The following is a 24,049-nucleotide window of genomic DNA, read 5'->3' on the forward strand; positions in this document are numbered from 1 at the left end:
AAACATTTTGTGGTCCTACGCCTTACACAGATGATATATATTTATAAAACTACATTTAGACCGCTTACCATAGTGACTGCTATCGGGATATGAAGTGACTTTCAACCAGCATAACAAAAAAAAATTCTGTAAAGAATCACCTATTGCACCTTAAAGAAATTTTTTAATAATGTCAATAGCAGATATTATAATGCCAATCATAATAATAGCAATAATAATAATAATCAGTGTTTGGGGTAACACATTACAAGTAATGCAAGTAACATAATCAGATTACTTTTTTCAAGTAACTAAAGCAACACATCACTTTTAAAATTACAACAAAACATCAGTTACTTTTTCAAATAAGTAACGCAAGTTACTTTGTTTTCCCTTTTATTGTCTGACAGTTCTCTTGTCCTCATGTTGAGAGAAATCGGAAGTAAGTGCAGCGACATTGTGTGCGCTGTGTGAATATGATGACTTTAAATGTGAGCATGTATTTACTCATCTAACTTTCAGTATTTCTCGAAATGAATAAAAACAGCAAAATGCAAACTCAGAATATTACACAAACCTGCAATAATTAAATATGTTAAATTACACAAATATACTTTATCTATTTAATCTCATTTTATGAGCAATGTCTTTGCTGCTGACCTTCGATGATCCAATTCAATCATGTTAATAAGCAAAAATTACTTTATAGATAAACATCACATTTGTGTTTAATTTTTTTAATGAGTTTTTTTTATTGCTGAAGTAAGGATGTTGAATTTTCTTCAGCAGCACAGCTGAAAGGTTTGCTTGAGCTAGACCCTCTACTGTACAGGTGTGAATTTGCATTTCCTTCACTGTAAAAAGTGAACAGTTGGATCAACTTAAAAAAATTACTTCAATTGGTAACACCTAAAGAAATTAAGTTTTCTCAACTTAAATTATCACGTTTTATCGTGAAAAACGTGATAATTTAAGTTGAGAAAACGTCATTTCTTTAGGTGTTACCAATTGTTTTTTTGTCAATTGATTTTTTTTTTTTTTTTAAGTTGATCCAACTGTTCACTTTTTACAGTGTTCAACCTGAGGCTTATTCATTTCACTTTTAGTGTGAAAGGGCCTTTACATTTGCTAAAAAATATAACTTTTTTGTTATTAAAAAAACAAACAAGCCAGCCCAGCTTAGATGAGGAAAAGTAACCTAACATACTTTCCATAAAAAGTAACCAAGTAATCCAATTAGTTATATTTTTTGGGGGTAATGCAATATTGTAATGCATTACTTTTAAAATGAACTTTCCCCAACACTGATAATAATAATAATAATAATAATAACAATCATTTTAGTGTGCTTAGTTTTTTTTTTTTTTCATATTCTTCATTGTTATATTAGATGTTATATTAATCTCATTGTTTTTATTTATTTTTACGTAATTTTTATTGTCATTATTTATTCTCCAAAAATAATCTCAGATCATAAAAACCTCTGAATTCCCACAACCGCATCAACACATAAAGGGGACGACTGTTTCTGTGTGCCCGGCATGCCAGCTGCAACTTTATTCTGGCAACACTCAACAACCAGTGAGAGCTGCACGCAACACAAAGAGCCATTTAGATTGTACAAACAAGCAAAGAAACACAGCAGCAATCTCAGGATAATGAGATGATTGCAAACGCAGCTGCGGACACACTTCTATTAAACGCGTGTTGCTCTGAGCATATTTCAGTCTCTTTGTTCAAATCCTCCAAAATCTGAAGAATTAAGGAAGCATATTGGGAAATTAAACCACCCTTTCTCTCTCCTCTCTAGACTGCAGTTGCACACAGAAAACACACACACACAAGGTTATATCAACTGTATAGGTGCCTTTTTTTTGTTTGGCTACAGTGGGCAGTCTTGCTTTAAGACATGTGATGCGTCTCGCTCTCCCACTCGCGAAAGGCAGTATTGTCATACACACAAGCACGCCTGCACTCACACACACATGCGTGTGCACACCAATCAGTACACTGGGAAGAGGAGAGACTCATATTGAGTGGCTTCTCAATGGGAGAGAAGAGCTGAGAGGAGAGAGGGACGGAGAAAGAGAGCGAGCGCACGAGAGAGAGAGAGAGATAGAAGTGTCGTCGCATGTGCAGGACCAAAAAGTGAAGAGGCAAATTAGCTTGTTATCCCCCAAAGAAGCTTCTCCTTCAGAGGGAAGCGTGAGGAGGCTGAGAAACAGGAGGAATACGTTGCTCCTCTGGTGATTTAAAGGTGACATGACAAGCCGCTCGTCCCTCAAATCCCAGCTATAGTTTTTGATAGCGTTTCTCAGCTGTGACGGGAGTTTCTGCTGTCGGATGCCTGACTGTGTTCGGGTGGATTGCAGCCAGGAGGACTTACAACAGAAGAGGGGATCAAGGGTAGGAGCAGGAACAAAAGTCTCCTCATCCCCACCCCCACCCACCCCCCATCCTCTGACCCGCAGATCCGAGCAGGAACTTTTTCTGCTGGGAAGCTCTTTCCCGTGAGCATGGATGGATTTATGATTATGTGATGAGGATATTGGATGGACGTTGACGGCACGTTTATTTAACGTTCTCCTGACGGTGTCTCACAGGTAAGGTTAGGTGTGATCGTTCTGTCTTGGTAGAATGAAAAAAAAATAAAAAATAATCTTCATCTATTGGAGGTCAGTTAACAAAAAAAAGACTAGAAAGTCAGCAGGTGTGTGCTTTTTTTGAAATGACAAACTTGACCAGCCACTTTTAAGCATGTGTTTTGTGCATCTCTGAGTCATTGATATAGCTTATCAAAAATACTAAAGAGTTGACAGTTTCAATACGGTGCAGATCTGATGAGCTTATAGGATTTTGCTGCCGATCCTTTCTAAGCTCCATGCTGATGCTGCATGTGACGGCCAATATGTTACATTCAATAACACATATGAGCTTTATTTTGTACTAATAACATCTGCAATACAGTGCAAGAACAAATATAGAACAAGTATTTTTTATAGATATATATATTTTTCTGAGACTAAAATGTGAAACTACACAGAAATGCACTGACTAATAATAATAATAATATTAATATTTAGTTTTTATTATTTATTTATGCTCTCAAAAGGCACATCTTTTTAAGTGTGTAGAGTGCCGAATATCCTGCGTTGGTCGTGCGCAGGTTTGTCCGAGGACAGTGATGAACATGCGGATCATAAAGTAAAACATGTAAAAGCATCCAACCAGATGATTTATCAGATCAATGCATTAATTATACGACAGCTGCGAGCACCGACTCCCAGAAGCTGCCGGAATCTCAGACACCATATCATGATGGAGTGACTTATAAAAGTACCTGGAAAAAATGAAAGATATGCAACAGAATACATTGTGGAGGTGTTGAGGTTTAGGTGACCTTCTAAAGGTTGATTTTTTTTTTTTTTTTTGCTTGAAGATCATCTTCTTCTGTTGCATGTTAAAAGTCTTGATTGCATGTGCTAAATCTCCTTTTATTGTGTTGAAGAAGACAGTTGAAGTTTTTGAGGCAGTTTGCCAGCCTGGGAGAGAATAGCACTCCTCTGGGAACAGTTCACATTTCCACAAAACTGTGGATTAAGGAGGCTTTAGTGGAGCAAAGGGGATTACAATGGTGCTGTTAATAATTATATGCTTAATTTTGGGGCTTGATGAATATTCATTGGAAATTTCAATGTCATTTGAGAGGGCTCTGAGTGATGATCCGGCTTGTCAGCTTGAAGAGTGCAGGAAAACTAAGATGTGCAATCCATTAATTAAACACTGTTTGCCATTTAGAAGAGGATTTCTTTTATTTTATTTTTATTTTCTAGTCAGAAGATGAGTCAAGGAGTAATTTAAAAGTGTTGATAATACTGACGTTAGCATCTGCCTTGTAAATTTAAAGTTGGAGAAAACTTGGACTTGGAAAACATCTCAAGAGTTGTATTATTGTTAATTGTTCTGGTTGCTATTAGTGGATTATTAAATGGCTTTTTGTTTTGACCTTAATCCTTTATTATTATAAAATCAGCCATGTTGATCAGTCCAAGTTTAGCAACTAGTTATGAGAAAACTCGCCATATATATTGCAACATGTAAATAAGGTTATCGCATTTAGCGATTAGTGCGGCTGGTAACACTGTATTTTACAATGTCCTTGTTACATGTTACATGTTACTAAAGTAATAACTATAAATTTTGCATAATTACATGCAACTAACCCTAAACCTAACCCAAACCCTATAGTAAGTACATGTAGTTAATTCATATTACTTAAATGTATAATTACACTGCAACAATAAAACTGCATTGTCATTTTTGAAATAGTTTGTCTTTAAGTAAAAGTTCCGATGTGAAATGATGCTTGTTAACAGTGCAATATTCAATAAAGCTGAGGGCTGAAATCGTACGTGCGTGTAGGTGTGTGTCAGATAGAATAAACATTCTGCTTTTATCTTCAGTCTTTGATGTCTTTTCTCTTCAGCCGGTGCTCCTGCCATGTCCTGGCTCCTGTGTCTGTGGATAAGTGTTAGCTGCTTACTGCTGTGCCACGCCACTTTGTACGAGACCATCCAGCAGCATCATGTGACCCGCCCGGGCCGCAACGCCATACAGATACTGGGTCAGTGTCTCGTTTAAACCGTATGTTCGTTTTCATTAAGTCAGTGATGTGTTTGTTATCTGCTTCTCGGTTTGAACTCTGCTGGTTGTCGATGTCCATGTGTTGTAGATGTGGTTGTCTGCTTTGGGACACTTTGTTTAGAGGACATATGAAATTGAGATGACTGTGTATTGACATTATCGCTATCAGAAGCGCATTAAAGAGTTTAAATGCATAAAACGCTCATTGCAGTGGTTAATAGGGTGACCACCGGGGTGACCACCACAGTCCCGAAATTGGGAGCTTTGCGTCCTACAAGATGTAATCAGTGTCCCGCATTTCAATTATGTCTGTATTATTTTATTTCTTCCTTGAAATTACAATACCACAATAAGAAATGTAATACTAAAAAAATGCGATTGGCGTAGAGAGGATTTTTTTAATGCTGATGACAAATGCGTGGATGAAGCAAAGGAACCATGTGGACCTCATCAAAAGTCATTAAATATAGTAAGTGTTTGCATAGTCTAATAAAGGGAAATAAACTAGTTAAAACTAGTAAAAACATATGCTAGCCTCTTATTCAGTTCATTATTTTTAGTAGACTGAATAGGTCCAGTAGAGTAAATTACATTGTATCACTCAAACCTGGGCAAGTTGAGAACCGGTCACAATTAACAAAGCTTAGAACGTTATCATCCAACTTTTTGGCAAATAGGCTTTCCGACTAATGTAATTCAATATTTACATAGTATAATAGTAGTAACACACGTGTCCCGCATTGTCCCGGAAAATCACATCTGCTGTCCTGCAACAGAGCAATAACCAGGTGGTCACCCTAGTGGTTAAGAAACTTAGGGGTAGGCTTGTTATCCTCTTCTCTTGGTCGAATGTTGAAAAGAGATTTACGTAGAAATCCAGCTCAAGATACTTTGTTCTAGCTATATCAACGAGTGGCTTGTAAGGGGTTTTGCATCGTAAGTTACCCAGACTGCCGCGGTAGAAATCTTCTGTGTGCGTATATGTGTGTGTGTGTGTGCGAGACAGGCTTGAGGCTAAACTCTCCTATCAGCATGCTTTGAATACGAGCAGCTTTGATCATAGAGGCTCTGGTGGAAATGACAATTTACGTCTATCGCCTGCTCTATGGAAGTATTTGGCAATTAAGCAGTGTTTCGCTATGAGGGCCGGCGGGAAGAGATACAGCAAGGTGGGTCTTTCTTCAACACTAAGTATGCAAATGGAAGCGATGTGGCATACTTTCAACATCGGAGCACGGATACAAGGAACTCCAAAGCATTTTAATGCAATGTCTTGTCCTTATAGATTATGTAGTAAATGTGTTCGTTACTTCATTACTATCGATTTTGCATCTAGGGTAGAAAAAAGATACACAGCAGGAGTCCTAGTTTTGCGTAGTCTGATTAGTGCCTGAATTACTGCAAACTTAAACTTGTTTATTTAAAAAAATATATTACTTCAGGTCTTCAGGACAGCATACATATGTGAGAGAGCTTCACATCTCAGAAAGCACTTCAAACCCATTAATCCAATACAAGGAGAGAAAAGTGTGATGTATGTCAGAAGGACCCGGATGAATTTTTAACACCATTCTTCCAGGTTTTTATCTTGCCCAGCAGAGCATGGTGCCAGAAATGTTCAAGGAAGATCGTGTCCCATTGTAAGTGTTCCCTGAATTATTTAAGGGATCGGCTAAACAACAAAAAGACCCCCCCCCCCCCCTCCCCACACACACACACTCTCTCACACACTCTCCCACACTCTCCATGCTATATAGAAAAGTTAGACAAAACCGCATGTGTGAATTCACATCTCTGGTGTTAGGAAGGTCGAGAAGGGCTCGATAATGGAGGGCTGTAGCTTTTAAACACTCACCCACACTCGCACACATCCATATTGCAGCCGCTGAAGACATTTTCTCTTGTTTTGCTGAAGTTTTTATGATTTTGCATGTTGTTGTTTTTTGCATGAAACTCAAACAAAAGGGTTGAGAAGACTGTTTATGACGATGGGTTTCTGACCTGCTATGTTTATCTTTACAGGCAAAAATGGCCATAGCTATAATTCATAGTGCCCCGGACCCATTCTCTCCTGGACAATTGAGTAGTCTACACCATCCTTAGCAAACTCATTTTTGTACAACATTGTATTTTGGTTACAGTACAACATTTTTAAAACGTTTTAGAAACCATATATTAAATTAAAAATAAATGTAACCAAAATAAAATGTTTTACACTATACATTTTTTAAAGTACAATCAACTTGAATGTTTAAGTCATTTCAACTTAAATTATATTAAACTGCCAAAAAACGAGTTGAATCTTGTATAACAATGAGTTAAATGAGTTAAAGCAACTTAAAAACATATGTTGTCATAACTTATTGATCATATCTTTTTTTATAGTGTGGAAACGTTGTGAAAATACCAACTTGCTATGTTTTCTTTAGTTAAAAATTTGAATATCACTTTTATTTCAAAAACAAAACCAAACCAAACTTCAACTTTCGTGAGATGTTTTATTTAAGAGTTAAAATAACACTGGAATAAGAAAAAAACACAAAAAAAACCCCACAATAAGTAAATTATTGAAAAGTAACATTTTCACATTAATGCGATTAAGTGAGTAAAATATGTAGTCAGATAGTGAGACTTTCTGATTCGATCTTAATTCAAAGTATGACATTTTTGTATGCCGTTTTTGTAATACCGAATCTGTAGATGAACCAGGCTTAATGGAGTTGTTTTATGTGATTCTTTTGTAATGGCAAAGGTGCAAAGACATGGAACAGGCTAATTAGATGCCACTGAGCTCCACAAGCCTTCCCACAAAGGCCCGGTTTTGTTGCTAGCTGAATCAACAAACATCTAAAGCTGTGTGTATCGGCAGCATTGTTAATGAGCTTTCTTGTTGTCAGGTCTGCAGGAAACACTGGTCGCACTTCAGTATTACCTGCTATCCTCTGCCATCTCAGCTGACTTTGAGTCTGGATACTGTGAATGTAAGAGAATATCTTAAACCGCTTGAGTAATGATGACAACTTATTGGATAGAGAGATTGGAAGGAGAGTTTTGATGAAGGTTTTCTCAAGGCATCTCAAGTAAGTAAAGACTTTTGACAAGAAAAATGAACTCTGATTTGATATGTAGCATAGTAATAGTGTATGAAGGACACAGACATTATGTCTGGAAGTCAGGAACCTTCATGCTATTCATGTTAGATAAAACCTGAAAGGTACTGAAAGAGATTTGTTTAAGTTTTTCTTTTTCATCAAGTTATTATTTATGTTCTCATTTTCTTTTAATGACTTTTACTTACAACTTTTATTTATTTTTTGAGGTTCTCCACCCATGTGTGCGGTTCTAATGTTTTGAGAGAGAAAAACGTACTTCGACTTTGATATAATCACTTGGACAGCAGTGTGTTTCTGGGAATTAAAAAAACTATGATTAATACCTGAATTAAAATTGATTTTGTAATTCTAAAACTATCTCTAGTTCCATTAAGAAGACCTTTTAATATAAATAGATTTCCATTGCCTGGAGAGAGATCTAACATTTTGATTTTTTTTTCTTTTTTTTTCTTGCCCCTCTTTTTATCCATTGGCGCTATTATCCGGCAATCAAAGCCTATTAAAACAAGTATCCAAGATTAAAAAATGAGACTGAGTAAAGGAAAGCAGAGCATGATTCATTTTGAAAAGCTGTCATCATTTATTTAACTGTGAAACACCCCCACCAATGATATTCGAGGACAAACACTTTATATCAATGCCAAAAATGCTTCAAAACCCTGCAGATAGGAGAGAATGGCACCGTATTACTCTGTGGGTTAGACAGAAGTGTTTCAGTGTAACCAGGAGCAATTGTATTTCCTTAATCAAGGTGGAAGTTTCAGTGCCTGAGCCAAAATCCTTCATAAATGATGCGATGTATTAATGACTATTTATTATCAAAGACAAACTCAAGATTGTAGATGTTATGCTGAATAATGGAGAGTGTTTTATGTGTACTAAGGGAATAATAACTGTAGTAAATGTTTCGTAGTTATGGCAGAACATTGGTTGCTGACTGTTTGAGTTCTGATGGTAATGTAGGCAATGCGGATTCAAGTCTGGCACGCAACACGTCCTGATAACATTTTCCTTTTACTCCGCCCCTTTTATCTCACACAGTTATCATGCGGAAAAGGCATGTCAGGCAAATCAGATGCTGAATGTTGAGTGTATAGGTGCTCATGTGGGAAATGCAGGTTTGAGTCAAGCCTGCAACACAACCTGATACAATTTATTACAATTTTTTCTTTTTATAGAGGCACAAAACCATTAATTGTTCATGCCTTGATTACAGAACTCGTGCAATTTTTGCCAATATTTCTGGCAATAAATCAGTATGTTTTAGTTATTGACCATTCGTTGCACAGTGCCGTTGCTTTCAGCTCAGTCATCATGCAGAAAAGGCAATGAGAAACCAGATGTGGGCATTGCAGGTTTGAGTCCAGCCTACAACAATCTTCTTGCTGGTAATACAAACTCACACATTCAGGTAGCTTCAGCTGCACAGTTAGCAGAATGGTTATTTGTCTGAGGATGATGGATAAAGTAGTTGTCAGGTCAGAGGTGTTTCTGTACAAGTGTAATCCTCCATGCAGTTCAGGCTTTTCACAATATTCCAGAAATCGGCTTACCGCCTATAACACGAGATTGACATGAATACCAAAATGGATTTGGTTGCTTTTGAATTCTCTCTTTGTCCCCCAAAACCCCCTCTCTCTTTTTTTTTTTTTTTGAGAAACGACCAAAAAACCTTCCCTCCGTCACAGCTGAGGCTTATATTGAGTAACGAGTTGAGTCGCTCCACTGCTCCATCACCTGTTCAGGCACCGTCTCCAAGCCGTCTGCATCCCATGAGCCCGGGCAGGACGGGCAGCACCGGCCCCCGCCCGCGTTCCACTCTCAGCCGAGATTGATGGCGGTCCGATTCCGGGCAGCCAATTCTAGTCTCTCAAGGAATAATCCACTACATTGACAGATGAGCAGAATGTGACATGACACAATCCCTGGCTGCAGTGTTTCTCTTCCTCCTCTGTCTTTACCTAACGAAGGCCCTGGCTGTTCTGGTCTTGGCTGCTGAATATTTTCCCCGTCGGCTGGTGCTGTAGCCCAGCAACAGAGAGAAAAACTAGCCTCATCTCTTTGCTCATTTATTCGCTCGCCTTCAGAACGTTCCTGAGAATGCAAATTACCAATAGGTGCATGTCTGGTCATAGTTTGGTTTAACCTTCGTCACAGTTGTCTCCTGTTATACAACCAATGACGACAGCGGATTATGAATCAGAAATGCTCTCGGCTTCCACAAGTTATGATCAGTTTCTAATAATACAATAAATAAATACAAAAAAAGTTAACTGCTTGAATGAAATCTAACCGGATGCTTTTATGTCAATGTTGATGGGAACACAGATGGGATGCACAGATGTTTTATATTCATCCATCCATCCATCCATATCTTTATATATATAAGGATATATATGGATGGATGGATGATCTTCAGTGTTATGTGATCCTTCAGAAATCATTCTAAAATGTGGATTTGATGCTCAAAAAACATTAATTATTCTTATCAGTTGAAAACGGTTATCATTTTTTTTTTCAGGATTCTTTGATGAATAGAAAGGTCAAAAGAACAGGAAATACAATCTTTTGTAACATTATAAATGTCTTTAATGTAACTTTTGATCAATTTAATTCGTCATTGATTAATAAAAGTATTGATTTCTTTTATTTCTTTCCCCCAAAAAATAAAATAGAAATTCTTACTGACCCCAAACTTTTGAACGGTAGTGTTTAATGTTTCAAAAGCTTTCTATTTCAGATAAATGCTGTTCTTATGAACTTTCTATTCATCAAAGAATCCTGAAACAAAAATGTAAATAACTGTTTTCAACATTGATAATAATTAGAAATGTTTATTGAGCATCAAATCAGCATATTAGAATGATTTCTGAAGAATCATGTGACACTGAAGACTAATGATGCTGAAAATTCACCACGGGAATAAATGACACTTTACTGTATATTCACATAGAAAACAGCTGGTTTAAATTGTAATAATATTTTACAATATTACGTTTTTTTTTTTCAAATAAACGGAGCCTTAGTGAGCAGAAGAGACCTCTTTTAAAAACATAAAAAAAAATCTTACCGATCCAAAACTTTTTTAATGGTAGTGTATATACAGGTACAAGATTCTTTGATGAATAGAAATTTCAAAAGAACAGCAATTACTATAAAGAAATTCCAAGTTCAATTTCAGTTTCTTCAAAAAAATCAAAAGAACAGCATTTATTTGAAAAATAAATTTCAGTCTTTTCAGTAAAAAGTCTTACTAACCATAAACCTAATCAGATGCTTAACATTCAATTTTGTAACGTTCAATTTTTGTCCGTTCAATGCAGGTTCGAGTCCATACATATGTATTTTTATTTTAATGAGCAATGTTACTATCTCTTTGTTCTAGTCACAGTAATATCGTCCAAATGAGTGCAGAGAATAATAGTTGTTGAAGACGTTTGTGCGGCTGTTTTATTATGAATTAATCAGATTAATTTCACACCTACTTTTAATTGTGGCAAACTAATTAGAAGGGGGAATTGATGACAAAACCAAATTCAATTACATGCAGCTCACTGGAACGGCATAGTAATCTGATTTCTTAGTAAATTGGATGAAGGAGAGGTTTGATTGGTCTGGCTGGGATGATTTACTCTCACATGCTCAAACTCATGCACTGTCACCATAACAAACCTGACTAGTATGTTTGGAACTGTTGATTTGGTGTTCAATTTAAACTTCTTTCTTTCTTTCTTTCTTTCTTTCTTTCTTTCTTTCTTTCTTTCTTTCTTTCTTTCTTTCTTTCTTTCTTTCTTTCTTTCTTTCTTTCTTTCTCACACTTTTTTCTTTCACACTTTTTCACGCTTTTTGTCTTTTCATTCTTTCTTTCACACCTTTTCACACTATTTCTTTTTCACTTTCTTACTGTTTCACGTTTTCTTGCCTTCTTGCATTTGCTCTTTCACGTCTTCCTTTGCACATTCTTCGCACTTCCTTTCGCTTTCTCCATGCTTTCTTGCCTTTTTGCTTTCTTTCTCCCTTTTTCTTTCTCTTTTTGTCAGATGTCTCTTTCGAGCTGCTCCTTATCCCCTTCCCCCTTCCGTCTTTTTCTCGGCCTCCTTTTTTCTCTCTCAATTTCCTCATCTCTATCTGGCCTTCAGACGATTTGTCATGGATCAGATGAGACAATTTGTCATGGATTAGTGCTCTTAACTGTGTGTGTGATAGTGAAGGCAGTCACTGGAAAAGCTGAAGAATCCTATTACAGTTCTTTTTATGGTAGTGTGTGTGTGCGCGCTTGCGTGTACGCGTGTGAACATTTGAGTTGAATTCACGTCGGGTGCGATCCTTCGTACATCTATTGCATACAATACGAAACAGCTGAATCGTGCGCAACTGTACGTGGCAGGATGTTTTATCTGCATATTGGGTGTAAGAGACCATTGTTCTGATACCTGTTGGTTTGCGTACTTTCACACAAAAACACACTGGCATATCAAGGTTCCCCAGATTTCCCAAGTAGCTTTACCCAAGCAGATCATGCCCGAAAGCGTATTGTTCCGATTTCTGCTCCTTAATAATGGCAGTATTTACTGATATTACAAAGATAGCGGGAATGAATATTCTTAATCTTTTTTTTTTTTCCTGGTGAGCACATGCAGTTCAGAGATACTGAGATTATTCATATTTACAAAGCAAAACTGTCATTCAGAAGACGGAGCACGGTATGTGCATTAAAGGATTTTCTTTGCCAAGTGCAATGAGACAGAACAGGATTAGAGACCTGTTCTCTTATCGCAGCCTCCGTCTGAAAATAAGGTGGGCATTGAAGCTCTCTCCATCACCGTGGGCTTATTCACTATGACTACACACATCTCAAGAACGTCCATCGCGGAAGAGCTCAGTCTGGGGGACTCTAATTCATGCCATAGCCTTGATAGCATTTGCATTTCAGAATTCAGATCTAATTACATGCGCTAATTGCAGCTGCATCTGACTCACGTCTTTGTTTGTCTCTGCGGTTGAGTTCTTAGAAGCGCTTTCTGTCAGTTTGAAACGGAGACGTGGAACCGACCAGCGGTCAATGCTTCCGTTAAGTGAAATGATCCCAGACACCGAATTCCCCACCTGGCTGACTGCAATGCAGGCAGAATAGATGAGCCATGTAAAATGAATTTCAGCCCACAAATCATTGCGACTTTTTTGTGCCTCTCATTCAGTGCGCTATGAATTCTTATTCTGCTATTTGAAATCCAAGCGGGAGATTGATATAAAGCCGTAGTGTTTCTCTCGCTCTCTTTATTTGGCTCTTCCAGTGAATGCTACCGCAGATGGCTTGAACCAGTTTGAACCTCAATATCTAATTTGTTTAGTGACAGTCAGGATTTACAATCCTAAATGTGCCATTTCCTAAACTGTAAACAATCTGTACTCTTCTCAGTATCAGGATGATGTTTGGGATTCACTGGCTGCGGTTACTGTATATAATTGGCAGCAATTTCCACTATTGATCTCAGTGATTTTTCTTTCTTTTTCGTTTATTTCTTTCTGTTTTTTCTTTTCTTTTCTTTCCATGAAATTCCCCCTTCAAGGGTGTAAGTTTGACTACCGATGTAGTTATTGACTGGGTAGTTCAAAGTGTGATTCAGGTGTAGATCAATCCTTACCATGTAGCCACAGGTCATGTTTTTTTGTTTTTTTTTCCTCTGGAGCTGTTTTTCTTCATTTCTTTGATTTCCCTTTTCAAGAAAATCATAAGCCTGTCTGAATCACTGAATCATTATTCATTTCAGACGTACCTCTAGGTTTATTAACACTTCTATTTATAAAATGTTGCCAATATATGCTTGCAGTGGAACAATGCACTTAATAATATTGTACTTCAGGACTCTAGTTGTTAAAGGAACAACCATGCATTGTGTCGTGTCACAAGAAAAAGTGAGTGGAAAAGTATTATTCAATGTATAATTATTTAGAAATAATTAAATACATATTTAACTTTTTGACATTGTCTTTATTACATCATACAAGGGGATCATTATATTTAGCAGTCGATGGCATAAAAAGTTTGAAAACTACTATAAACTTTCAGTTGTGATTAAATAAAAACATTTTATTGTGATTGGAAAATTATAGACTCCAAAGCCAGGGATCACAAATTTTCATGGGATCGAGCGATTGCTACAGTAAAGTGACTGTGAACAGAACTAGCCAAAACATTATTTCATTCGTTTCCCAGAAACGTTCTGTTTGATTTGGTTTCATTGTGTTATAATTGTATGTAGGATAAAAATAAGCGAGACTTGGTTTCCGTCCTCAACTCAACAAACATATCCTTCACCTCTGGCCACAGTGGTCATTACCTTCTGGAAAGCTTTTCCCCAGCCAATATCCCTATTGTTTTACGTAGATGACTTGCATGCATCACTGTCTAGTTTTTTGCTGTTGGATCACAGAAACACAGCTCTGAGATTACTATGTGCTTCCATTGCCGAGCAAAGCTCACTGCGGGTATTTAGAAGAAGCATTATTTATTAGAGCTGCCTCAGCTAGACACTGAGAGGCTTGTGCCGCTCCACTTTCCTTTTTATCACTTTCGAAAGTGACCTCCGCAGAAATGTGTGACATTCTTCTTTTGAAACACTCCAAGAATATACCATTTCATCAAACTGACCCTACTGAAAACAGCTGAAACTAGCCTAAACTGGGGTGCGTTTCTCGTACAACAAAGTAAATCGCTGCCTAACTGCCATAGTACGATGCGGCATTGTAGAAAATAACTAGTCACGACTGTTTACCGAAACCGTAGTAACATGGTCACACCTCAGTCCTTTGAACCAAATTGGTTCAACTGGCTACGTTTACATGCACAACTTTTGTTTCAATCGGACTGAATTCATTCCGGTTTATGAATCCGAAAGTAGTGTTTACATGAACGCTAAACATGTGATCGGGTTGATGTGCGTGTTTATACAAGCTTCAAACCGGAATAGATTTTTTTGACATGCGCACACTGCACAAATATACAGAGTTTCCTGCTGTTTGTGCATAATAACCATTCTCCTACATTGGTTCTTTATTTGTTTTAAACAGCAGACTTAATATTTATCCATTTCTGGTCATAATTTGGAGAAAGTTAGCATGCTGCTTATATTTATCACGCAGTAAAATGCCCCTCCCCGCACCCAAAACGTCGTCTGTGGATGATAATTCGAAACAAGGACTTGTGGGACGTCGTCCTGCTCCACCTGCTCCAACAGACAACTCGTTTTGCGCGACATACGTCCTTACACTATTTCAGCGTCATTGCACATGCGCAGTCCTTTCAGTTTCAGTTTTCAATCCGATCAAGTGTTTACATGTTCTCTCGATCGGATTAGAAAATGAATAAACCACCCCTTTCAATCGGATCGAAATTCCATTCGGATCAAGCTCAATCGGATCGATTAAGGTGTTTACATGAAGGCTTTTCAGTCTGATTGAGCCGTCAATCCGATAACTAAAGGATCATTTGGTTGCATATAAACGTAACCAATGATGTCACACACATATGGCAGAGTAATAACTTCTACTAGTTGAACAATTCAAGATCACAATTAATTTTAGATTATTGAAAGTCGGTAAAGAGCGCATCGCGTGTCTGTAAAGAGTGTGACGCGAACGACCCAAAACAACGTGTCCATTCATTTGCACTTGTAACTAATTGAATGTTTATATATATTTTAAAGCATTGAATCGCTATCAAATCACAATACATTCAGCATTTTAAATCGATTATTGACAAATCAAACGATTCACGGTTCAAGAGTGATGCATATGCATCAGCAGGATTTGTTATCGATGCATCGAGAAAATGAGTGACTCCCCTAATAGTGGTCAAGTGATGATTTTGTGAAACCCTGGACTATTTTGAAGGTTTTAGAGGAGTTTTTGATTCAGGCCAGCTTTGCCAGGTGAACAAAACAATCTAATACTAGTCGTCAGCTATCTATAAGAACAAAATAATGAATTTATTGTTCAAAATTTCATGTTTCAAACTGAAAAAAATTGGCATTTTTCCCCCCATCTCCATTTCCCAGAAGTCTGCGTATGAGGCATTACATTAGATCAGAGCAGTGGGCGTCACAGTGGAAAGGAGTGTATAATATCTTCCCTGTGGATGGAAAGGGCACAGAGAGCATTGATTACTGCACCAGCAAAAAAAAAAAAAAAAATACAGACCCTGAACTCTCATAAGCTGAAAACTCTCAAATGCTTATGTGACTCATCGTATATTTCACCACCTGTCACTTCCGCCGCATTGTTCGTCCGTTCCGCCGAAGCGAGGATGAAGCAATTATAGTTTTTTACTCTTCGCTGGAGAGGGCAAAACAGGATGGCAGTTTGCGATCTCTCTAACTTTTATTGAATACATTTAAATTGTCATGCCGAATCCAAAAGCCACGAAAGGCTGGAGAGGGTGTACCGGGGCCGGACGTGACAGTCGATTGTGATGTGTTTATGTGTGTGTGGGTTTAGTACGGAGAGTTGCGGAGGAGGCAGGGAGGAGTTCTCATTAAGGTGGTGTGTGTTTGTGTTGCGTGACAGGTCCTCGCCTCTGCCTGACACTGTGACACTTTCTGTGACATGGAGGAACAGAGAGGAAGGCGAAAGAGAGGGAGTGAAAGAGAGAAAGAGAGAGAAGGTAGCAGCTGTGGATGTTGGTAATATGCCTCGGAGTGGCGTTGTGAATTTTTTTTTTGTCACGCACAAAGGTGCCATTTTGACATCAAGCGTCATGCTTGAAGAATGGCTCTGCATGGCTCTGCAGCTGTGCCTTCAAAACATCTGTGAGGTTTTTATTTTTATTTAATTTTTATTGTATGCCATCACTGCACCCTTTTTTCCTCTGGATTCCCTCAATATTATTGATTGGCAAGTCCTCATATAACATTTTTCGTCCATGTCACGGCAGTTCAACACTAACACAGGTGGGGTCCAAAAGTCTAGTGAATTCTGCTGGTTTGAAAATGCTTCTGTTTTGCATTTTTCCACTTTTTTCTTATTCCAAATGATCTGGGTTAGCACGACACTGTTCATATGGATATACTATGGATGGACATGTTTTTAATTTATGAATTAACAACTTTTTTATATTTTCTATCTAGACAGACAAAATGTATAAAAATGTATAAAAAATATTATTTCCTAAAAAAAGAAAAAAAAGAAATAACAATATGCTTTACTGATTATTAACATAAACTAACATGTCAAATTAAAGTCATATAGTTTAACCAACATGCAGAAACATAAAAAAATAAAACATAATGTGATATATCATTCAGAAGATCCTCATGACTGTTTGTCAAGATCAATACGTTTCATAAAAATATATAATAATTTGACCTTATCATGGCAAGGAAATGTTGGTTCAGGTTGTATGTATGTTGTTCATGTTCCTAAAAACATAATGATATATTTTAATTAATAATGGATGGAATATTTGTTTTAAAGTAATTATTATTATATATTTTTTCATGAGTTTTAAATCTCAGATTACCTTCTCAGGATGTTGGACCCCACGCTATATCAAAACCAAACTGCTTTGCATAGTTTATATAGACACATATACATATACACACATACACATATAATTAACATCATTTGAGATGTCCCCCCATAACCCCCCCCCCCCCCCCCCCCCCCCATAACCCCCTCCCATAACCCCCTCCATCTCTGTGCATTACTGAGGCGTGTGAGGTCTGTCAGCCACGGCTCCTTACTCTCGTCCGCGGCTGCTCGCATGCAGGGGTGTGAAGAATTACTGTTCCGCTGGAATTAGCCTGAGCACCACTTCAAGTCCGAATCAATGAACGAGATTTAAATTACACTTAACAGATGAAAGCCCCTTCACCTCTGATAGCACACTCTACCCAACGACTACGTAACGGGCAGACGCTCTGAGAAGAGGTGCGCTAGTCGAGTTTAACAGCCCATTTCGTGGTTACTGAGCACAGTTCTCGATCTTGCATCAAGATATTGTTTCATACTTCCTGTGTGGCTATGAAAACTATGAGAGCTCTATCTATCTATCTATCTATCTATCTATCTATCTATCTATCTATCTATCTATCTATCTATCTATCTATCTATCTATCTATCTGTCTGTCTGTCTGTCTGTCTGTCTGTCTGTCTGTCTGTCTGTCTGTCTGTCTGTCTGTCTCCATCCATCCATCCATCCATCCATCCATCCATCCATCCATTGTTTTTTACATTTTTCTGTCTATCCTTGTATCCTGTACAGCCATATGAGTTACTTTGAATTTTAGTTAATATTAATTTTGTATTTTTATTCCTTGCATTGAAAGTCAAATTGAAAATCTCCAATCCTTCTGCTACACCAGTTCACCATTTTACCATTTTAAGGCAGTTCTCAATGCAGTTCTAAATGGTTCCCCACCTTGTTTTGGATATGAAAGTATTCGGATCTTTAGTCTTACGGAGGAAATTCTGCATTAATCGGGTCACGGCGAGTAAAACGATACCAAAGAAATAGAGTCCGATTAATCAGTTTAAAGGCTGCACTGACGTTTACATCGTTTAATCCCAAAATGGCCCTCATAAAACGATGTCCACGTCGGTCTAGAATTACGTCTTTTGTTCAGTCTAGTTTTAGAGGAAACATAAGCTCGGATGAGTTGCAGTTTTGGCCTGAAATGCTAGCCGGTATTTATTATTCAGGATCGAGTGTGATAGCTGTGGGGCCGAAGGAGAGAGTGCTTGGAGGCTGCAGCCAGAACCGGCCCCGAGAAGATGCACAGGATCAATCCCTGAAAAATGACCAGCATCTATCATTATTTGCAGATGCGGCTCTTGGGAGACGCAGAGACTCATCATCGAGGGCCGTGCTGTTCAGGCATTTACATCTGTCTGCGTGCATGTGTGTTTGTGTTGCTATGCAGACAGATGGTCTCCATTTGATCAGGGAGGGGTAGTAATGGCAGAGGAGATGGTCTAAACGAATACCTGTCACCAGAACTCATGAGTTGGCCATCATCTCAGCTTCCCCCTCTATAAATATGTTAACATTGTTAAATGGACCACGGTCTGCAGCTGCCCAGCTGAGGGTTGCGCTGCCAGGCACATTGGGCACAGTGCCATCAACACATTTTAGAGTGAGCTTGTGTCAAAATTTAACACCTGAGGGTCTCTTAAAACAATTATATATGCAGATGATGGGTAATACAGCTTGTTTGAGGAAACAACTATAACTATAAGAGGAACATCCATAGTTTCTTCCAGAGTTTCATAGCTTAAAACATCCTCCTCATTATAAAAAAAAAAACATTGCAAGCTCCAAAAATGGTTCGTCAGAACATAGTGGGTTCTGTGACATCACATGGTCGGAAGCCTGAAGAACGGTTAAAAAAATCGAAAGAACATTTTTACACTATGGGCCCTATCTTGCACCCAGCGCAATTGACTATGTACACCGACGCATGTATCATTCCTATTTTGCACCCGCGCACAGCGGACTTTTCCCTCCACAGACGCACGTCGGTTAACTAAGAAATACACTTGCGCTTCCCGGGAGCGGTTCAGTGCAAAGAGGAGGCGTGTTCCGGCGCAAACGTTCCCTCATGCTATTTTGCAGGTTTAGAAAACAATTCCGCCACTGACCGAAAAAACTAGTTTAAAGTCAGTGGCGCTGACTATTAATGGCTAATGACTAATAGCGCATGTTATTCATATGCTATTTTAAGGGCGCATGCTTGGCCATAATCAATGTAGCGTGTGCACAACGCGCATACACTTTGATTCTCTCTTCTACACAGAAGCAGCAGTTTTCATTTTTGCAAATCATACATTATTACGATAGATAGATAGATAGATAGATAGATAGATAGATAGATAGATAGATAGATAGATAGATAGATAGATAGATAGACAGTTTATTATAAAGCCATACATCTAGCTTACACATTTACCCAAATTATCATACGACTGTTTAACCGAAGTTAATTTGGGTGTGTTTCTCCATCCCCAACGTCACTTCTCTGTGTTTTACGGCCCTGACGAGAACGTCGGTCTCCTCGGCTGTGAACCGCTCCTGGCGCGCGCCTGGCAAATCCGCCGTTATAATAGGAATCCGCTATAGAACAAGCGTGCCTGCTCTTAAAGGGAATGTGAGATGACGCTCTGATTGGTTTATTTCACGTTACACCCAAACCACACCTATGAATAATGAAGCTACTTCAGACCAACCCATTTTAGATTTGCGTCGGGCGCAAGAGTCATTTATCCCGCCGGTATAATAGCAACAGCGCCCAAGACCCGCCCACAAAGTTACTTGCGTTTCGCGCTTGATACTTGCGTTTCAGATCGTTAAAATAGGGCCCTAAAAGTTTCCATGAATGTTCTTCCTTGAACCCGAAATGCCAATAAAGAACCTTTATTTTTAAGAGTGTAGAAGGTGAAACTTTTTGGAATAACAACAATTTCACCCCTTTTTGCCTGACTCCAGATGTTCTTCCCTTCAGCATGTACCATGGATTATATCACATTCGAGACAATAATATCCCAATAGCATGTAAACAAATGTCAATGTCACGAATGACAGTCTTATTAAAACTGTTGCTATTGCACATTTAGCCGTTTAGGCGATGTGTAATTCCCTGCTTATCTTGACACACTTGCAAATCCATTTTTGAAGGTTAGATTTTAAAGGCACAAAAAATTCCGCTCTTATCACCCTTTTTTTGGTCTTATGAGATGTTAGATTGCACGTTTTACCCTGAGCGATAGACAGAAACTAATCTGCGCAGCTTGTAAAAAACGCACTCGGGCCATAAAGGCGACAATTCCGCGGGCTTAAATCATGATATTAGTTCCTTAATGGCCCGATATAAAGCTGTGTATCAGAAAGATGCCGCCTGGCCCTGACGAGAACGCTTTGAGATCATTGCGAGAGAGCTCACCCGTGACACATTGAAGGAGACCTGTCAGTTCTGGAATCCTCGACCATTTTTATCTCCGCAGATGAGTCTCGTATTTGCCTCGTAACTGAGGCACTTTCAGGTTAACTGGAGGCTTAGTTGCAGACTGCGTATTTATCAATATTGTGAAGACGAATAGGCGAGCGGAACTGCTGTCCATGCAGTTATGAAGCACTTCTTCATTAATCTTACAGACTAAGGTTATCTTTTAGCCCTGTGCGTGTGTGATTTCCATCTGTGCGGCTCTTCATGGCTGTGTGTATGTGTCACAGGAGCCTTTTGTCTTCACAGGCAGCGTGAAGAGGAGCACTATTATACTCTATAAATAACTGTGCAATTAGCATTTGAATGGTAAAAGAATTAATTTGAACGGATTCTTGAACAAGACAAAATGTTGAATTTGTCAAAACACTGCGTTATGCATGTCAAAATGGCGATGTCACTTTGTAAAGAAAGTCTATTCGCCTGCATGCGCACGTACGCATTCGAACGCACATGCCTATAGACTAAACACTTAATACGTATATGTGCATGCCTTCACCGTTTTCACAGATTCTATTTTAAGTTAACATGGAGATGATAATGGTATCGTTGTCAAAAACTTGTAAATGAGTGGCCAGGGTGGATTTTCTGTTTTCAGTTGAAAACAGTGTTGTGTAAATTGCCCCTAAATTAATAACTAATGAGTTTTACAATGGAAATGAATCAACGCTGAACTTACTTAAACTAGACAATGACTTTCTTCTAGAGCTGCTGTACAGCCAAAACAACCTATGTTGCATTGATTTCCTGTTATCACTATAAAGCTTCTTAGAAACAATCTGGATTGTAAAAAACTTGACTTGATTATTTCACTTATTACATGGCGGCTTCCCCATGCAATTTTGATTTGAGTTGCAAAGTTGTCCACTTGGGCAACAGTTTACAACGTCCTAGGGGAATGTTTAGCTTTGGCAGAACTCTAGTTTCATGTTATAGCCGTCAATCCTTCAGAAATTGACGATCAAATTCTTCTTTGTGAAGTGATTAAAACGCAAATCGAAAATGATATGAAATCAGACACAGTCAGTTGAGACTCTGAGATAAGATTTAGTATCAGTTTTAGATTAAATCACACTAAATAAAAATTATATTGTCCATTTTACAAAACATTATCATGAAAAGAAATTGGGGAGTAAAGGAAATGATATTCATTTTTCTCTTTCTCTCATCTCCTCGTAAACTTTTATTCTTGTTCTGTGCAAACTGACAGCCACCTCCAACTCGTATTGAGTTCTTGTCCACAAAGACACATCCGAACCCTCTTTTTATGACAACCACGCACACAGATGCATCATCCACCACTTAAAATAACAAGACTGGATGTTTAAAACAATAGCTAATTGAGTCTCATACCTGTCAAGTGATGGGGAAAAAAGACAATGCATATTTTCAGGTTTTTTTTTTTTTTGCCCGAACAAAACATTCCAGATCATTTCAGCTCTTGCTAAACAAACTCTAAATGCTGTCCAAACTGAGATGAGGAAAAGCAGTAAAAAAACAAAGAAGAGTGTCCTGCATAAACGATTTCTTTTTCCTAAAAAGCTGAGACCCAAGCCTGTCCGCCTGCTTCTGTTTTTAGGCCTGATGGAGGACTCTGCCACTCTCCGTATGATAATTGTCTTACTGCTCTAGCCGGAGCAGCCAGCACAAGCATTTCTCAGCCAAGAGAATGTGTCAAGCATCGTATTTAGACACTCATTCGCGCTGCTTCTCTGGTCTAAATCCAATTTATCAGCCGTAATGGACTACAGAAATTGTCTATTTAAACAGCCGTCTGACAGCCTGCGGGCTAAAGCAGGGATGGTGCCGAATCATATGCTTCTTATGGACCAAAGATGGGGAGACCGCGAGGATCAGATTTGGATTGTTAAAGGAAACATCAAACCTTTGTGAGCCAGAGAGCAGGTCCAACAGATGATGCTCAGTATGATTTCACAAGTAGGGCATGTTCCTGAATGAGCTGGAACAACAATCCTATCAGCCGATCACAGCTTTAAGACTTCAGTCAGGTCATTCCTGTTGTGCAGTAACTTTTGAACTTTGCAAAGCTTTCCTGTAGCTCAGTGGTAAGAGCATTGCGTTAACAACGCAAGGTTGTGGGTTTGATCCCAGGGGATTGCACATACCTATGTATAAATGTATAGGATAATGCAATGTAAGTCGCTTTGGATAAAAGCGTCTGCCAAATGCGTAAATGTAAATGTAAATGCAAAGTAATTTAAAGTATTTCTATAAAAGGGTAAATCAGACTTGAAGAAATATGCTCACTTTTTTTTATTAAATTGTATTTTTTTATTCAATAAACCTTGATTATTTAAACAATGACTAGAAAGTTAACAAAACGAAACCTTGCAAGATGGAAATCAACTAAATTTCCCATTGAGTGATCTTTATATGAGAGTGTTGACTTATTGGTTTATTTATATTGATTTATCTTTTTGGACAAATTGCATACTATTTTCTTTAAAGGGGTGGTATAATGGCCTTTTCACAAGATGTCAAATAAGTCTCTGATGTCCTCAGAGTGTGTATGTGAAGTTTTATCTCAAAATACCCCACAGATATTTTAAAAATTGTCACTTTTTAAGGGTGTCTGCCCCTTTAAATGCAAATGAACTGCTGCTTCCAGCACAGGGGGTGGAGCTACAACAGCTTGTGTCCTGAAAATTTTACAACATGTAGACAACATTTCTGAATGGTTGTTGATGAATTTATATAGCTTATGTGTATTATCTTCTAGTCATTGATTAGCATATTCTGTCATGATAATCTATATATCGCGTTCATGTAAAGGGTTTTTGTAAATTTTTCACTGTTTTGTTTGTTTGTTTGTTTGTGGCCTCGCAGAGCTATCGCTTTAAAGGCATCATTAACTTTTTATTTTTATTTGTACATTTTATAATGTTCTGAGGTCCAATTATAATGTTAGCAAGATTTTTACAGAAAAAATTACATTAAGAATAGGCTATTTTCTATCCTGTTTTTGACCCTCTCTTTGAAACACTCTGTTTTGATAGGCGTGCCACATTCAAGACTTGGAAGTAAACACCCACTGCTATGATTGGGTAACAGTTTTGCATATTAAAATAATATTTAACGGCCCCATCCTAACACGTATGGAATTGTTTTGAAAAATGTTGATGTTGAAAAATGGCAACTGGTGAAATCCAGCCATACATAAAGTTTAAGTTGGAGTTACCACAGTTATCATTGACAAAGGATAACTAACAGTGTTTTATGTAAATGGATTATGTTCTTCATCGTTCATCATTTTCAGTAAAGTGAGACATAGCAATAGTGAGACATTAAAAACACGCT

The 24,049-nt window shown here is 38.0% G+C and overlaps 1 protein-coding gene across 3 annotated transcripts in view; it reads left to right on the forward strand.

Moving 5' to 3' along the window:
* The first annotated feature begins 1,939 nt into the window (after window positions 1-1,939).
* Window positions 1,940-24,049, forward strand: part of tafa1b (TAFA chemokine like family member 1b) — a 180,025-nt gene continuing 157,915 nt past the window's right edge. For 2 of the 3 annotated variants that reach the window (XR_014625813.1, XR_014625814.1), the window contains exons 1-2: window positions 1,944-2,582; window positions 4,466-4,603. Coding sequence is in view for 1 of the 3 variants with exons in the window: in XM_084394605.1 (XP_084250731.1) it covers window positions 4,480-4,603 (124 nt within the window). In the remaining 2 variants the exon portion in view is untranslated. Of the gene's footprint in view, window positions 2,583-4,465; window positions 4,604-24,049 lie in introns of all 3 variants that reach the window. The other variant, XM_084394605.1, reaches the window with a different exon arrangement.

This window comes from Rutilus rutilus (assembly GCF_951802725.1).
Source record: "Rutilus rutilus genome assembly, chromosome: 22".
In the NCBI taxonomy this organism is placed as follows: domain Eukaryota; kingdom Metazoa; phylum Chordata; class Actinopteri; order Cypriniformes; family Leuciscidae; genus Rutilus; species Rutilus rutilus.